General features: G+C 40.0%; 3 protein-coding genes across 3 annotated transcripts; all 3 read left to right on the top strand.

The window, feature by feature from the left end:
* The first annotated feature begins 876 nt into the window (after window positions 1-876).
* psma5 (proteasome 20S subunit alpha 5) lies at window positions 877-7,257 on the top strand. The gene is made up of 10 exons (XM_063190532.1): window positions 877-990; window positions 1,760-1,830; window positions 2,049-2,115; window positions 2,560-2,686; window positions 3,144-3,211; window positions 3,344-3,451; window positions 3,933-3,991; window positions 5,765-5,867; window positions 6,380-6,466; window positions 7,164-7,257. The coding sequence occupies exons 2-10, from the start codon at window positions 1,802-1,804 to the stop codon at window positions 7,239-7,241; spliced, it is 726 nt and encodes a 241-aa protein (XP_063046602.1). The 5' UTR covers window positions 877-990; window positions 1,760-1,801; the 3' UTR covers window positions 7,242-7,257.
* A 4,820-nt stretch (window positions 7,258-12,077) lies between these two features.
* LOC134440688 (olfactory receptor class A-like protein 1) lies at window positions 12,078-13,045 on the top strand. The gene has a single exon (XM_063190818.1). The coding sequence runs from the start codon at window positions 12,092-12,094 to the stop codon at window positions 13,043-13,045; it is 954 nt and encodes a 317-aa protein (XP_063046888.1). The 5' UTR covers window positions 12,078-12,091.
* Window positions 13,046-15,259: 2,214 nt separating this feature from the next.
* LOC134440141 (olfactory receptor class A-like protein 1) lies at window positions 15,260-16,186 on the top strand. The gene has a single exon (XM_063190093.1). The coding sequence runs from the start codon at window positions 15,260-15,262 to the stop codon at window positions 16,184-16,186; it is 927 nt and encodes a 308-aa protein (XP_063046163.1).
* Window positions 16,187-18,491: the final 2,305 nt, after the last annotated feature.

Raw genomic sequence — 18,491 nt, 5'->3', positions numbered from 1 at the left:
ATTCAAGAAAAAGAAATATTAAATGATCGAGAGGAAAGGTAATTAAAAGTAACTAAGTACTTTTACTCAAATTACATTTTTAAGTGAAGTACTTTTTACTTTTACTTGAGTAGATTTTTAGATAGGCCTAGGTACTTTTACTTTTACTTGAGTAGGATTTAGGTAAAGTAAAGATACTTTTACTTGAGTACAATTTTTCTGTACTCTTTCCACCTCGGGTGATATCATACTCATAAGCAAGAAAGTGAAGGCTCAAATAGGCTACTGGGCTAGGTTAGTGGTTTACAAACTGGGGGTCTCAGTTACTGCAGGGGGGTTGCGGACAGAAGGGACTGTTTGCATAAAACCTTGAATGCATTTACTTCCCATACATTGTTGGTAACAATATTCCATTCAATAGGTAATTCATGTATATATACTCTTTCCTGTGGTTTAGGCTACATTAAAGTTTAGGGGGGAAAATATGTTTTTTTCATGTGGAAATGGGAGGTCCAATACAGAAAAAATATTCTGAGGTCCAAAAGTGGGTCCCAGCAGAAAAAAGTTTGGGAACCACTGGCCTAGGGGTAGGGTGTGATGTAAGGATCTATTTCACAACTTCACATAGGGGAGCTGTCTTGCATTTGATATAAGTGAGTTGTGTTAAATAAACAGAGGGCGAGATGACTGTTGGGAATTGGAAGGCTTTAACATCACGATAGCCACATGTCTGATGTAAAACTGTGTAATGACATCGACTTGAATGTTTGTTCAATTACTGAAATGTATTGAATGGGGTGAAATTTGGTGTTTGAAACAGCCTATGCCAGAGCCGCATAGCTATGCTTTGTTCTACCGGCTGTGAGCGCTCTCTGTGGATCGACCCGTGCCTTTTGTGTGTAACACCGTCGGAACACAAAATTTAGGGTGATGTACTACAGCCGGACATTTCAACCAGCGCACTTCTGTCCAAAGTAGCAGACTCATTGTATCCTGACACTATCATCGCAGGTATGTATGTGCATTAAGTTATTGTTGAATGTTTTCTGAATTTCATATGACAAATGAAGTTATTTCAGGGATTACGTTTTCGTGATTCCTTAACATCAAATAGCGTAATATAGTTAACGTGGTAGTGATGATGCATGATGCTAGCTAACTCTGCTAGCTCGCGCAGAAGTTTTCCTCTCACAATGAGCAATGTAATGATAATGTAGACGCTAACATGAAACAGTTGTCTCACAATCATCAAAACAACAGCCTGGCATCGTCGGTTTTATTTACAACGTGAAAGTGTTGTTAAACACTGATGTATTTTATTACTAGCTACCCGGTTACCGTGTTCACAATGAAAACGGTTGAAGTATCAGGTTGGTTTTTGTTTTTCGTAGCTGTGTGTACTTCAGTTGGAAATGAGGGAAAGTAGGCTATCAGAAAACGACAAGCAAACTGAAAATATAAATAACAAACTGAAGCGGCCAATGTATGTGGAAGAAACTCCACCCAATCGCATTTGGGTGTTTGAGTCTTTTGGGGTCAAGCACGAAATGTTTTCCCCTCACCTAGGTCTTTGAACTGTCATGACCAACTTGTGTTAGTTTGAAATGTCAACCTCTTTGTTTTGGGGATGTTGTATACTTTCACAGGGATGTGGAGGTAAGAAATTATATCAGAAATGGTTGGCTACCTTCGCTTACGCGCCCTCAGTAAGCAAAGTGAAAGTAACGATGCTGTCGAGTTCCAACTTGATCCCTAAACAGAAACTGTTCTGTTCCTGTAGGCCTGCATTTCTTTCCGCCAGTAACAACATACAGTTATCATCATGTTCCTGACGAGGTCCGAATATGACAGGTAAGTACTTTTCTCTCACCTCCAAGACCACCAGCTTTCTGCACTAAGGGTGTATCACTTGTTCACATACGTTTTATTTGTTTGGTCATGTTTTGAAGACAAATTACATTTTTTTGTCACTTAAGATCATTTTTCTTTTTGACTGATTTAGTGATTCAGTTTCTTAGAGGTTTGTGCTTTTGCCCAAAATTAATATTCATTTCATGTTGTGCTTTCAGAGGAGTAAACACGTTTTCTCCAGAGGGACGTCTGTTCCAAGTGGAGTATGCCATTGAGGCCATAAAGGTAAGTCCATCTAATTAATTAAACCACTCTTACAGAGTACATGAACACCCTTTTAGAAGCTGTTAACACGTATATGGATCTTTGAAAATGCAATTGTTTTGGCCACGCGTTTATTGTAAATTGAGTTTTTGAATGCACATTTCAAAACTCCGGTTATAAAAAATATCCCATCCATGGGGATGAAATGCACCTGTCACAATTGAGTTTTTATTTGTATCCAAATATTGTGCTTATACATAAACAGTAAAAAAAATCAGCATTTAAAAATATTTGCATACGTGTAATCAGCACCTTAGTTTTAATCAGCGCCTTAGCGATTGGGAAGATCTCAAGACCATTTTAACCAGCAGAGCCACATACAAATGTATTATATGCTATGTATTTATAAAATGCTGTGATATCTTGAATACATAACAACAATATTATGTCAATATACTCTACTAGCTGGGGTCCACTGCCATTGGCATTCAAACATCAGAAGGAGTCTGTCTTGCTGTGGAGAAAAGGATAACCTCTCCTCTGATGGAGCCCAGCAGCATCGAAAAAATCGTTGAAATTGATACACACATAGGTGAGATTACGATGCAATGACAATTACACATGTAAGAAACCTGAAATGACACTGGCCTCTGTTACATGGGACATTTAATTTCGAATGAACTCAAATCAATTCAGAATAAAAGTTAATTCCGCTTTGAAAACATGGCGGACGTCCGTGCGACTTCCAACATGAACATTTTTGTTTAATTTAAAGAGCTTAAGTGACAATAAAGGTTGTAGCTAGCGGCTACCACGGCACAGATTGATATAAAAAGGCTTTCTGATCCCCAGACGTTTATTCGGAATTAAATGAAAATGTAATGTGTAAACGTGGCCAATGAACATATAGGTGAGATTACAAAAGAAAAAATGATAAGTGAGATTATGGCGAAATATGAAAAGACTCATTTGTTCGTATCAACAGGAGAAACAACTTGGCATGTTTTTGTGTGCGTGTGTGTTTTAAAAAAAACTGTTCACCCGATCAGGTTGTGCCATGAGTGGTCTGATTGCTGATGCCAAAACACTTATTGACAAGGCAAGAGTGGAAACACAGGTATGTTAATTGAATATAGATTTGTTAGAATTGTTGGATTTCATGCCTGCTATTGGTACGGTTTCATGGATTTGATGTTTAAAATGTATGAGTGACCGTCATTTACTCAGTGCTTTGTTTCTACTCCTGTAGAACCATTGGTTCACATACAACGAGACGATGACTGTGGAGGCAGTGACACAGGCTGTCTCCAATCTGGCACTGCAATTCGGGGAGGAAGACGCCGACCCTGGTGCCATGGCAAGTATTTATGTTGCGGTTTTCAAACTGTAATAACTCTTCTTAAGTGTTTTGTAGTTACTAGCTGCAAAACGTACTGTACTTTGGTAATGCTAGTAAAAAAAATAGTTTCTTACTTAGTAAATATTCACGAAAAGATCAAAGTTGGCAATAGGTAGCACTGTTTCAATGAGCAGCATAGTTGCAATACTTACTCTGACCACAATCCTACACAGAACACCTTTTAAAGCTGCTTTACATCTCAAGCTTGTCTCAGCTTGTTTGAAGCGTTCACTTAACCTCCAGGATATGTGCATCTGAAAACTGGAAAACTCTGTAGCGTTTTAAGGAAACGCTTTTATAGACCACTTTGGTTTGGGTAAATAATGAAATTTGATATGCTGTAGCTATGAATTTACCACATAATTAAATCCATAATCTCAATATTTCCACCCTTTTTCCCTTGTCTCTTACATGTTGCGCTGTACTTTTCCATGAACAGAGTCGGCCATTTGGTGTGGCACTTCTGTTTGGAGGCATGGATGAGAAGGGACCCCAGCTGTAAGTGTCTGTCTCAATTACGTTGCCACTGAAAATACTGTATATCAAACGTGCAGTTAAACATCCAAACAGTGAAGATGTCAGTTGTACGGTTGTACACATTTTTCTTTTGTCTTTTTCTGTCAGCCCTCCTCTGTTTTCATTCTCCTCTTCCCTAGGTCCATTTACATTCAGCATCTTATTTACAGTACACGCCTTTCATTCAATGCATTCTCTTCGTTTTCATGGCTATTTACAGTACATGGTAGATTAAAGAGATGCACAGGATCCAAGATCCGGTTCCGGATCCGGCAGGATAATAGGGTTTTTGACAGGATCCGGATCCGGTTCCAGGATCCAGGATCTGGTAGCTGAGACTTTTCAGTCAAAATAGTTTGAGCCAACGTGATAAAAAGGGCCCACGTGTGTGAGTAACCCTTTTGTAGGATCCGGTATCCGGTTCCGGATCCGGCAGGATCTTAAGCATTGGATCCGGTATCCGGCAGGATCCTAAAAATCAGGATCAGGTGCATCTCTAGTAGATTAGCATGGTGGCATCAGGATTGTGCATGAATATCAATGGGGCACCTAAGTCACGCCCTTCTACTTCCGATCCGTGGGGCTGGAGCTCTCAACATTTTGAATGGGAGTTAATGGAGCGAGTCAAGCTATATCCTCATACCGTTTGGCATGTNCTCCGGATTTCACATATAATGACAGTGAATTTGAAAGGTTTGGATTTGCGTCGTAAGACCACTCATTTTCGACACGCAAGAAACGTTATTTTAGCTTTTGTGCAAAACTGTGTTAAAGACTACACGTGCGCCTCGCATATCTGACGTGAACCGAGGCACAGCCAACCCTACCGCTGCACCGTGGCTTAAGTGGCTGCACGTCGGACATGCGACGTCTGTTGTGTAGTCCAAATAATTACATATTTTTGCACACACACACAACTCAAAAATCGCTTGCCAAGTGAAGTCAACAAGCACACCATTGGTTGTTATTAGTTCTTAGGCACAGCATATGTGTGATCGACGTTGAAATGCGAGGTGTATCGGAAAATAGCTTTGATCAGTCCATTACTGCCCAGTCAAATGTGTGTGCGTTCCCAGCCCCAGAAGCCGCCCGGAAAGGGTGGAGACTTAGTGAAGTGAAAGTGAAAGTGAAAGCCCATTGGGAAACTCCAACTCCCATTGTCATTGTGACACAGCACTCCACAGCACACAAGTGAACACTGCACACTGCACACAACGAAATTGCATTTATGCCTCACCCGTGCAAGGGGGCAGCCCTCAGTGGCGCCCCATGGGGAGCAGTGCGGTGGGACGGTACCATGCTCAGGGTACCTCAGTCATGGAGGAGGATGGGGGAGAGCACTGGTTGATTACTCCCCCCACCAACCTGGCAGGTCGGGAGTCGAACCGGCAACCTCTGGGATGCAAGTCTGACGCCCTAACCGCTCACCCATGACTGCCCAGGTGCCCCATTCCAGAAGTTGTCAAACAGTGATGTCATGTTCATCCACCTGACGTCAACATGGCACTATTGGTGGTCCCACGTCAATAAGCTTTTTTATTATTATTATTTTCAAGCAAAAACACCCAGTTAGTCAATTCTTCAAATCTGTTTTAAATGTCTAGTTTGTTTTAAAAAATGTTTTAAAAGTTCTAGTTCTGGAATTGTGTACTGTAAATAACCTTCAAAATTGCATTGAATGACAAGGTGTGTCCAATCTTTTGGCCTGTACTGTATTTGGTAATGTAAAGTAATGGATTGATTTCGCATCCTCAGGTACCACATGGACCCATCTGGCACTTTTGTGCAGTGTGACGCAAGAGCCATTGGATCAGCTTCAGAAGGCGCCCAGAGTTCACTGCAAGAGGTCTACCATAAGGTGATTTTGCTATATAGTTCATTATTGTTACTGATTTGCCAAATATTGACATGCTGATTGTTGCAGTTCAGATGTTACAATTATGCAATGATTTGCATTTGATGCAATGATATGCAATTGAAGATGTTCTGGATTTACAACGTAAATGAACTTCGAGTAAAAAAGAAATGCTTTGTATACAGGCCTAAATTTGATAACTAATTCTTTGTATGTCTTCCAATCCCTGTATTTTATAAGTGTCCACCACCCCATGATTGCTAGATTACATGCAGAGTCCATTTATCAAATTTANCAAAAGTATTGACTAACCTGCCATCACTCGCACAAATTTAAGTGCCACCCTATTCCTAACCCATACGGTTCAATATGATGTCTAAGTGAAATGCATTGGTACTGTACATTTTACTTTTTTTGCACACAACACGGTTCACAAGGTCTGTAGTATAGGACATTTATTAACATTTCTTAGTTTCTTTCTTAATTTGAAATGTTTTCTGTTTGTGTTTCTACAGTCCATGACATTAAAAGATGCCATCAAGTCTTCCCTCACCATTCTGAAACAAGTCATGGAGGAGAAACTGAATGCCACTAACATCGAGGTAATTTATATTTGGTTATAATGATTTGTTGCCAACATCCGTAATTTATGTTGAGCCTTGAATTAGATGTTTAATGAAGACACTATAAATTCATATCACTGAATGCAGAGACTTTTACAAATGTACTTTTTTGATGCTTAAAGCAGTTTAAGTTCATCTATTCATTTATGTTGTAGAACTTAGTTCTTGTTACAAGTTCAACTAACAAGTTAGTTCTTGTTTCGTTTTTGTTTTCCTTTGTGCCATGTGAAGCTTTGCCTTTTTTTGCGTCTCGTTTTTGTTCACACTCGTATAAGCATTCACCTCACAAATTGAATTTGGTAACCATGGCATGTTTGCAACTTTTTCCCACTGTACCGGCAAATTTATGTTGCTAAACAAGAAAATGCTCTGCTGTTCCCTGACCTGTCAGTAAAGCAATGTTTCTGACGGTTTACTTTTGTCAACAACAGCGAAACTAGCAAAGGGAATGGAATGGCGAAATTGTGCCCTCACCAAAACCACCCCTTAGTCTAACCTGTCACAGGGTGTTGTGGAGCACGTGTTAACATGCAAAACCGTGATGCACAAACGCGATAGATGGTTCAAGTCGGTGTGTTATTGTAGCCTCATACTGCAGATGGGCCTATTTACTCTCTGCTGAAAACACTCAATTACATCATAATGTGTTACTTAATCCTCGTCTCTTTCATCACAGCTTGCCACCGTGGAGCCTGGGAAGACCTTTCACATGTACTCAAAAGAAGAGCTAGAAGAGGTCATCAAGGACATTTAAAAGATTCCACCATAAAGCGGTTATTTCCTGTTTTTTATTCATGCATAACAATGGCTTATTTTTTAAGTCTTGGAAAATGAGGATGAGGGTTTCTTGATTGAAAAAAAGGCTTGTTCTAATATTGGAAGTTAACTTCGTATTTGTTTAGTTGTGTTTCTGTAGGACAGACTGCAAAACAGTTGTTTAAATTCTGTATGACACAAAAAGGCATTTTCTACTCAAATCAGCTCCTGGCTTACCATGCTTTGAATGATGGGCAAGATGGATGGTTGTTTGATCTACCATGTTGTGCTTTTCCTATCTGAATAAACGTATCCCATACAAAAAACCCTTACTCATTTCATCAGAAATGCTTTAAGACCATGGGGATGATGTAGATCAGTGGTTCCCAACCTATGGGTCGCCAAAGATCCACAGAGGGTCGCGAAGCCTTCTTGATTTTAAGGGGTTTAATTCAACTAAATACCATATATTGCCCATGTTGAATAAATGACAAAGCATTTATTTAACTAATATATGCATAGTTTAGTTTAGTTTATTAGGATCCCCATTAGCTGGGCGCAAACCCAGCTATTCTTCCTGGGGTCCAACAATAAAATCACACAGTTCTACTCAAATCTGTACATTCATTTAAGCACCATACATTGAAAAGAAAGAAAGAAAAAACAAAAAAAAACCATTTGATATAAACATAAATCACTATAATAATGGTTTAAGACCTTGTGACAAACATCTCTACCTCTGCACTAACCTAGTTTATATACGATAGGCTCATATGTTTTTTCACCTGTTTTTTAAAAAACACTTTACTATTCAATATAGTTAATTTGGTTGGCAAATTGTTCCATGCTTTAATTGATCTATATTCAACAGCAACAAAATGTAGGTGCTACATTAAACATTTATTCTATAATAGACCAAAGACGAATTGAGGAATAAAATAACTAAAATGAGTTTTCACAGTTAACAGAGGGTATCATGTGACAGGCGATCGCACGGTTGGGTCACCAAAGCTTACAATAGTGAAAACATGGGTCCCTGAAGAAAAAGGTTGGGAACCACTGATGTAGATGATTTAGATTCTAGTTGGTGTACTTCTCTATTCACAATTTTGGTTTTGCTTCCCCGCCTTGCCAAATGTGCGAATTTAGAAGCATCTTTGCCTTTCCATGGTATTACTGTGTCCCCATCTTCCCTGGAGTGCAAATGAACTTGCAACCTGACATCGTCCAAATTTGCGTAAAACGCCGCCCCTGGCTCAGTTGGGAAAAGGTCTATGGATTTTAATGTTGCACCTTTTGGTTTTAGCATTCGACAAATAAAAGGGTTTTTTTATGGGAGTAAATGTCAAAACTCTTCAAGTAATGTGTACTTTACTGGACACATGCAATGGGGACACTTGACATTCTATTTCAAAGCAAGAGAATTGGAAAAAGTAGTACAATTTTATGTTATTTCACAGAAAGTGCAGAAATATAATGTTTACAAAAAGCAGCATTGGCATCTGTCTTTGGAAACTCAAAAACTACCGTACAACAGATATTCTTAAAAATTTAACTTTGCTGAGTATACAAAACTAATATTTTGTTGCATATCCATGGTTTCTGATGACTGCTTGACATCTGTGGTGCATAATATCAAAAGTGTTAGCTAGCATGCCTTGACTCACATATGAACTTCACTGCCATCCCATTCCTAATCCATAGGGTTCATTGTGATATTTATCCACCTTAAACAGCTATTACAGCTCCAACTGTCCGCAAGGTTGAGGAGTTTGTCATATGCATGTACGTTTATAAATTGTGCTGTGTGCACTTTGACAGATTTGGAGTTTAACGGATACAAAAATACTTTTCAGAGTGAAATGGTTATAGATCTGGTGCCTCTAATTGTGACTACAGCAGTGTTACTGGTCGTACTTTTTTTGTAATCCTAGCCACCAAATAAAATATCAGTAGGAACACTAACATTATAGATACTTTTCCTGAGGTCCATACACTAAATAGGCAAGAAATCAGCTTGCAGAAGACAGATAAAACAACGAACAGCATTAAATCTCATTGAGTTTATACTTTTTGTTATATTCAACAAATATAGAGATAGAAAGTGTTGGTAAGGGCGCCGTACTTGCTGTGATCCATGTCCTTAAAGCGGAAGGTTACAGTTACACACTCAAAGATGTTTCGTAGAATACAATAGCTTTTATCCCCTTTCTTTCTGAGAGATGTATGGAATTAAAATATGTCTCAAATTTCAATGAAAAGTTACTTGTAAGGATGTAGTAGCCTGTGAGCCATGTTTTGGCCTTCAAATCTGTGTTGTAAATAATTCAATTACCGTAATTGTTTTAATGAGTCTCTAGGGATTATCTGTCAAAGCAGATGACGGCTTAGTACACCTCTAGAGAAAGCGATAATAAACAAAACATGTTTGCTTGGAGTTACTAATGAAGCTGATATCCCTGATGATGTCCATGATGTCCCTTAACCCTAATCCCCTGAGCATTTCTAATGATTTTATTTAGCTAGTTAAAGATATAGCTAATGAGTGCACCACCTTAATTGAGCAGCCTTTGATGACTTGAAGATCAAAAAAAAGTTCTGACAATGCATGGTCCTCCTGAGTCTAGAAAAAAAACCCAAAATGTTATAAATTAGTCTTAAATTGGTGTCATTGAAATAGTGGCATTAATGAGTATTTGATCCCTTGCTGATGCTAAGGTTTGCCCTCAAATACTGTTTTTTGGCTGAACAGAATGGTACCCATGCCCACACCAGTTTTACGTTTGGATCTCCTCAAGTGCTTACCTGTGGACCACCATGCACATTCATACTGGGCTCTGAACTTTTCTGTGACTAGGTTACCAGGATGATCCTGCTGACGTCTACGTTGTCGTCACGGTTCGCTGAGAAAAAGTGAACCATCTTTCTGGTTCTAAAACACTCAGACCTGAGGCATGAACACAAGCCAAGTCATCAAAGTCTCATTTTTCCCAAGTTCTTAACAAGTCACAATGTATTCTGTAACAATAATAGTAGGCCTATTGGTACTGGTTGAGGGCAAATCATTTAATTTAATTTTTTAATGAAATATTTTCACATATGAAGGCAGAAAATGGAACATATCTAGGTTTTATGTCATTGCAACCTAAAACTGTCTAAGTCTCGAGTCAATAGCGTTCAAGTCCGAGTGAAGTGACAAGTCATTCCTACTTTGTAATAAGGGTTGGTATTGTCTACCACCTCGCGATTCGATACACATCCCCATACAGGGGTCACGATACAATGCATATTTCCATACGCATGCATACTCAGTAATTGATATGTATCGCAATATTTTAAGCCTTTTTAGTTTTTGCCCATTTTTGGCATTTTTAAAGGGACACTGTGCAGGAAATGGTCAAAAAAGGTACTGCAACTATGCTGCTCATTGAAACTGGGCTGCCTATTGCCAAATTTGATCTTTACATGAAAGTTTATTGAGTAATAAACAAATCTTTTCTAGTATGGTCCAAGTACAGTCATTTTTGCAGCTAAAAATGGCTATTTTTGGAAATTCAAAATGGCGGACCATGGAGAAGATCCCCCTTTTCATGTATGAAAAGTGCTATTTTTCCAGTCATAATGAATACTTAGAATTTGATGGTGGTGGTAAATATTCATGAAAAAGGTAACATTAGTGAATGGGCAGCATGAATTCTGGAAATAAACAACTAAAAATCTCACACAGTGTCCCTTTAAGAAAACAGACATGTATGATCAAATATTTGTTCTATAAAGCAACAGTTGCATTGCAGTGAATATAAAAAATGGCCTTCACAAAACTGCAGGCCTACTGTTCATGATGCGATACGCATCACGAATGCCAGTTGCTTTGTAGCATTCAAAAGTCTGTTTATTTTACGAAATGAAATATCGATAATGACCCCTCCGATACAATATAGTGAAGAAGGCAGTGACGATGTATCCCGATATCGAAATTTTGAACACATCCCTAATTTCTAATATTGCCAGGTGAAGTCTCAAGTCAAGTAATTTGTGATTCAAGTCTGTCTCAAGTCCAAGTCACAGGTTCACATCTTTGAGGAGGAGGAGGCCTAGATTTACAGTAGGTTAGGCTACATGAGTTTGTGTTTGTGTGTAAGGTAGGGTAACGAGTCGCCATCTCCGTGACAGTAAAAAGGCGGACATATTTTTGGCCAGGGGGTTTTGGGGTCCTCCTCCAAGAAAATGTGAGTTTCTTAGATGCAATTTCATTCATTTTAGTGCATGTTAATCAATTAGGCGTCCAGCTTAATGTTGTGCAGTACGCCGGACAAGGCACTGAAAAGACGGACAATCCATCCTAAAGACGGACATCTGGCCACCCTAGTGTAAAGTGTGTATGAATCACATTACTTCATGCAACCCAAACAATTCATCAGCTGTGTTGTTTAGCATCCAATTAGTTCTAATGATGGATTCTGGCATAAAGAATCATTCACCCAGATAGATTGCTGTAATTGTTGTGAACAGGAGACATTAATGCCACTTCACCACCCATCAACACACTGAGGACTATAAAGGTAGAGACCTTTAGAGTATTAGACCATTAGAGTGTTCATTTGTTGAGATGAGTTGTAAAGGTGCAGGAAATGGTAGTAGTGTGTAGTAACTGTACAATGTGTTTATGTGTGCAATATTACGATGTATAGATACACTCTATGAAGCTTGACATAGCTGATTATGTGCTATAATGGACTGAATGCTTTCCTTGTGCACCTTTCCTGTCTTTGTATTTTCAGTATCTACATATGTTGGAGACTTAATGTTTGTGTTTTATTTAGAGCATGAAAACATTAATGAGCAGCCATGGAATCGGAGATGACCACTCGTGGGATTTTCTATCTGTCGCTCACTGTATTGGGTGTCCCTGGCAACAGTGTCGTGATCTGGGCATTTGTACAGCTCTCTTTCTGTGCAGGTCACCTCCTTCCAGCTGACGCCATCGTGCTGCATCTGGCCTTTGCCAACTTGATGGTGGTGGGCGTGCGATGTCTTCTGGAAACCCTCGCCACTTTCGAGGTATACAATGTCTTCACGGATGCTGGATGCAAGGCCGTCATATTTGTGTATCGCACGTCTCGTTCACTCTCCATTTGGCTAACGTTTGTGCTCAGCGTGTATCAGTGCCTTAGCACGGCTGCTCCCGGCTCACGCTGGGCCGCCGCACGTGTTGTCATGGGCAAGAACCTGGCCGTGATCTTCCTGCTGCTCTGGCTTCTCAACACATCCATGAGCTCCGCGGCCATCCTCTTTTCCCTAAGTTCGAGTGGTAGCAATTCAACTGTCATGAAAAACAATATAAATGTGCGGTTCTGCTTCGTGCGCTTTCCCTCAAAGCTTTCAGTGGACGCTAACGGAGCAGCCCAAGTGGGTAGGGATCTTGTGCCAATAATTCTTATGGCCACAGCAAGCATCATCATTTTGGTTTTCTTGTATCGTCACAGCCACCAAATCAAAAACATCCGCAGGAATGCCAACAACAGCGGAGGAGGCCCTACAGCCGAACGGAGGGCCGCCATCACTGTGGTGGTCCTGGTGATGCTCTATGTGACATTTTACGGAGTGGATAACGGCTTGTGGGTGTACACACTAACTAAGACCATGAGCTCCTCCATAGTGTCAGACCTGCGTATCTTCTTCTCCTCCCTGTATGCAGCCGTCAGCCCCTTTGTCATCATCGTGTCTAACAAGAAAGTCAACAGGCTTTTGAGGTGTCGGCCCGGAGACAGGTTTCTGCAAGGTCCTGCAGAAAGCAGATGACCGTTCTGTATGAAGGTTCACTTCATGAATTACGATCCTTCCAAAAACTCTTTGTTTACATTTTGCTTCCTATGTTTATGCACTGGTGCCTTTTCTTGCAGTGACTGTATAGGCCTATAACATGTTTTTTGCCCTGGACTATGCCTTTAAGGCAGTGTGCCTGCCAGGCACACTACCAAAACAATGATTAGGTTTAAAGGACAAGTGCACTGTTTTCAACATGTATCCCCTTTTCTGAATGGTCTGTGATAAAGTAATGATACTGGAAGGTGGAGAATGCGCGCACATCAGTGGTACAGGTGCTGGACAAAATAGAATAACTGAAACAAATGATAGAAGTCCGAAACGTCGTGCAAATAAATCACTGGGAGCATTAACAGTGTTGCGGACTTCTATCATTTATAAAGTAATGATTCTCACCTATTTTTAGATTTTTGTTGCTGTCTGTTATTTGGCTAATTTGGATTGTATCTCAACTATCTTTAGAATGGCCATCTATGGGCATGTCCAAATCTGTTCTGAAAACCATCCTAACCAATTTTTTTTCAAGAATGTGCCAATTACCAAATATTGTGTTCATTGGTATTCCATAAGTGAAACATGGATCTTGTTTTGTTTTATTTAGCATTTTGTAAATACATTCATTTTCTTTCATTTGCAAAATGGCAAACCACCAGCCACAAGATGCATAGTTTTAAAAACAAATGTTGAGGGTGGTATTAAGCACTGATATGGACATGCCCATAGACGGCCATTCTAAAGCCAGTTGAGACTAAATCCAAATTAGCAAAATAATGGAGGCAGCAGCAAACTGCAAAAAAATGGTGAGGCCCATCCTACTTTATTGCAGACAATTAAGAAACGGGGCTAAATGTTCAAAATAAATGTCCTTTCAGAATTACTAGTTTGGGGAATGGGGGGTTAGGGTTAGGTGTAGTAGTTGGGGTTAAGAATCCTTCCAGGTATTGTTGCATGGAAGGAACCACTAGAGTCAACAACAACAGCAACAACAACAACAACAAAAACCCACCACCAAGCCAATATGTGAGATTGAATCTCGGGGGTGCTTGTGATCACACCCAAATGTTCTAGATGTATCATGTTCTTACCACGGCATCACTGGCAAATAACTGTTTTGAACTGTATCCATTTAGTGTTGTCACACGTCCAGGTTTTTCCAGGATTGTAGCAGTTCATGGTCTGTCCAGGAAAGTGGAATAACTGTCCCAGTTTTTTATAAGGCATTTACTCATATTGCCTCTTTTGAAATAAACACACCATTAATGTTTCGCGATTGTGCAGCAATGTGTCCCATTTTTGTACAACTCCACGTGACAACCCCATTACAGAGAGACACAGTAGTTAAATGTATTTTTAATTCTGTTAACTTACTAAACGAGTAAATCACGGAGAACAGACATGCAGGAGTAAGTAATACAATGCATCGTGTTAAGACTTGAGATGGACATCCCATGATGGTGCGATGATGAGGCATTTACATGTGATCAGTCTCCAGTCTATTTCCATTGATATATTTTACGGAAAGTTCCAATCAAAAAGCTGCAATTACAGGCTAACAAACTGAGTCAGCCGTGGCCCAATGGCTAAGGAGATGGGCTTTAGAACAGAGGGTTATAGGTTTGAATCCCACACTCCCACTCCCTACCTCACTCCATGGTTCAGGTGCCCTTGAGCAAGACCCCTAACCTCACATTGCTCCAGAGACTGTAAATTGAAATAATTAAGTCACCTTGGATAAAAGCATCAACAAAGTGCAACGTTAATAATAGTTATTCATGATACAAAATCGTTCAATCACCAACCGCTTGTCAGTTAAGGCAAGCACTCTGAGACCATCTAAAGATGGAAAACACATCTGTGGAACATTATGTTTTGCAATCTTCAACACACACCTTTCTCTAATGTTTCCGTGACACTTTTTTGTTTGTTTTTTCCATTTCCTCTTGAGGCTTCTATTCCCTATGGTGCATCACACCATAATATAAAGGGACTCCTCATCAGGGTGAAATCTGCAGGATCGCAAATGCATAATGTGATGAGCATGTCCTGTATTTCACAAAACATTGAAAGATTATTTGTATAAATGTAACATGCATATTTACCGTATTTATGCATCTATTATTTTTAGGCCTACTTCATATGTATATTGTAATCTCAGTTGCTTATATACTAGGTCACTGTAGTAGCTGTTGAATGGACCTGTGCCTGTCTATCAAGGGTATATCCTTCCTGTTGCAAACTGGTATAGGCATTTTAGGAAATGTGTTGGTGCTTTTGACTTACATCCATATTGTATGTTTCGATCCACATTTGCTACCGGTGGACATGATTCTGTGCCACCTGGCCTTCAGTAACCTAATGCTACTGCTAACTCGATGTGTACCTCAGACCATGGACGTGTTTGGCCTGCGTGATCTTCTGAATGATGCAGGGTGTAAGGTGGTGATCTACTCCTACCGCATTGCCCGTGCTCTGTCTGTCTGTATTACTTGCATGCTTAGTGTCTTTCAGGCTGTTATGTTGACCCCAGCTCTGCCCTTTTGGTTAAGGTTGAAAACTATGCTACCTCGCCTCGTCATTCCGACGTTTGCTGCACTCTGGCTCATGAATATGGCCGTATGCATTGCCGCACCTTTCTTCTCCATCGCGCCCAAAAACGGCACAGTCCCTGCGTTCACGCTCAACCTTGGCTTTTGTCACGTGGACTTTCGTGACAACTTATCGTACGTCATCAACGGCGTAGCTGTGTCAGGACGTGACTTTGTCTTCGTAGGGCTCATGCTGGGTTCCAGTGGCTACATTCTCGTGGTTCTCCATCGCCACGCCCGGAGGTCACAGAATGTACGACGAAGTCAGGCTGGTGGTGCATCCATGGAAACGCGCGCAGCCAATACCGTGATCACGCTAGTCTCGCTGTACGCTGTGTTCTTTGGCATAGACAACGTCATCTGGATGTACATGCTGACGGTGGACCAAGTGCCCCCCTTGGTGGCGGACATGCGTGTGTGGTTCTCATCCTGTTACGCCTCGCTCAGCCCGTTCCTTATCATGACCTCCAACAAAAAGGTCAAGAACCGCATCATGTGCGTCAGCGCAAATGACCAAGAACAATTGTCTTAGCATGGTAGGAAAAGTCTTAACCTCTAGCCCATGTATTTTTTCCTTCTCATGTGTTTGTGATCTGACAAATCAAGCTGTTTAAAACTCTTTAATTTGAAATGTATGTGGATTTCAATTTAACATCTTATCTGTCCATAATCCTCTAAATTACTATTATTATTATTTATTGTAAAGTCTGTCATATTCTTTTGCTTCTGTATGCAGTGCAATGACTGAAAGAGAATATGCAAGTGTGTGTGCTATGAGTTTTAAATAATTGCATGTTATTTTAACAATTGGTATTCATTGTACATTACTGCAAAGCCGTCTGCCAGATTCTCTCCATGTTCAGTTTCAATGTAGCTCTCCAAAATATACTGTGACTAGAGTCTTTTTGATCAGCTCTTCATTAAAACTATGTCAGTGCTGTATTTATTTGTTCATCATTGGGCACAATTGCAAGGGGTTAAGCCAGAGTTTAGACCTAATTAAGATACAAATTATGCAAAAACAGATTTTTCTCAGGAGTTTGTGTGTTCACATCACTGTATAATGTAGCATTTTTGCCGTTTCCTGTCATAATGACTGCATTCACACCTATAAAAACACAACAATATTGCAGTAGGTATACTACTATTAATAATAATAACAGTGATGCAGTAATAGGCTACTGCACTGTTAAAGAAAATGTAACTTAAAATCTTTAAACCATCAATAAAGACACGCACACACAGTGAAGACAATGATCACACTCTAACTAGGGATTCCTTTGCTCCCTGTTGCCAAGGCACACAACTGCTGAATCTGAAATAAAATAACAAAAAACCTCAGTCTGTCTTTGTACTCTGTTTATTCTGGTCTTTGACTGTCTCTGGCGTTCATTTCTCAAAAGCACAGCCGTCAGCCAGCCAGCACCCCTGACCAGAGGCCTTGTTCACCAACTAGGTCTTTAGAATACTGTATTCTGGTGTGTCACACTAGAAGCCTTGTCAACGCAAGGTCTTATCTGTGGGTTCCGACTTTTATTCATCCAATATCATCATTAGGTTCTCTGTAAGAGCCCATGGCTCTGCCAAGGTCTTGTAATAATAGTTTCGAAACTTGAAGTACAACTGGTCTGGTCTGCTGGTTCGTTGAGAAGCCGTCAATCTGGCTCTAAGGGCCAACTAACGTCAGCTGGTTGACGTAGAATTCACTATGGCGGTCTTTCTTTCCACGATTCAAAATCATAGGGTGGGCACCCTGCACACGCTTGCAACTGCTGACGCTTTGCCCAGAGAAACACAGGTATGTTGGCATCCGGCTCGAAGGACCAAATTAAATGTCAAGAAAATTATCATTTAGATCTACAAACCATAATCACATTTTCTATCTTCCTATTTTAAATTAATCATCTGTGATTAGCAGATGTTTCATGTTGTTCATTTTTGTGTTAAATGAGTTAACCTACAAATAATGCATAAAATAAGAAAATGAATTGATATTTGGATATTACGATTCTATACTGTCATAAAAATGTTCTTCAATTCCCCTCACATCCATCCCAGAGTGTCAACAGTCATTACAAATGTGAACGTGTCTCCTTAAAGCCAGATTTTCTTATGTTTTTCCCCATGATGCTCAGGTTGGTCAGCCAAAAGTTCCATGTGGAAATTTCTGAAAGCTGACAACTGAAAGTGTTGAGAAGAAGAGTCACCATTCACTTGCGATAGGATTAAGCATTGGCTGACTTGGGGAGTTGTTTATTTTGACTTTTTTAATCATTGTACCCCTTTCATTTGGTCAACGTATTGTGCTGTCTAATGTAGAAATGTGGAGGTAATCATACAGCTCATAATGATTAATAAAAAAATAACACATTTGTTTCTTATTTCACAATAGGCAAATAGAGTACACTTCACAGTCATTATACTCACTCACACAAAACTAGAAACAGAAACATGGCAATTTCACAGATTTTCTACTCACAATCAACTGTTACTGGCCACCCTACAAGTGTTCAGTATGTTCACAACCAGCTGTTTTCATTCTGTCATATAATTCATCAATTAATTACAGCCACTGGGATGTTATGTTGTCACCAGGGTCTACGTGGGGGCAAGTTAGATACTTCCCTACAGGGAAGAGGTGGAGTAGCTGGTGCGCTGTAGCCATGACAACAACCTGGCCTTGAACTCCAAGAAGACGAAGAAGGTGAATCAGGTGATCTTGGATTAAGACGGCGTGACCACCACCAACACTTCCACACACTGAGGAGCCCAGCTAGCATAAAAAAGCACTCATCACTTTCTACTGGTGCATCATTGAGTCATCACACATACTGCAT

Source organism: Engraulis encrasicolus, chromosome 23 (assembly GCF_034702125.1).
Source record: "Engraulis encrasicolus isolate BLACKSEA-1 chromosome 23, IST_EnEncr_1.0, whole genome shotgun sequence".
NCBI classification, from domain to species: Eukaryota; Metazoa; Chordata; class Actinopteri; order Clupeiformes; family Engraulidae; genus Engraulis; species Engraulis encrasicolus.
This window is presented reverse-complemented; position numbering and strand designations above follow the sequence as displayed.

Coding starts and splice junctions, on each gene's coding strand:
- psma5 (XM_063190532.1), top strand. CDS start 1,802: ATGTTCCTGACGAGGTCCGAATATGACAG. Junction 2,116..2,559: donor ATGCCATTGAGGCCATAAAG/GTAAGTCCATCT, acceptor ATACTCTACTAG/CTGGGGTCCACTGCCATTGG. Junction 3,212..3,343: donor AGGCAAGAGTGGAAACACAG/GTATGTTAATTG, acceptor CTACTCCTGTAG/AACCATTGGTTCACATACAA.
- LOC134440688 (XM_063190818.1), top strand. CDS start 12,092: ATGGAATCGGAGATGACCACTCGTGGGATTTTCTATCTGTCGCTCACT.
- LOC134440141 (XM_063190093.1), top strand. CDS start 15,260: ATGGACCTGTGCCTGTCTATCAAGGGTATATCCTTCCTGTTGCAAACT.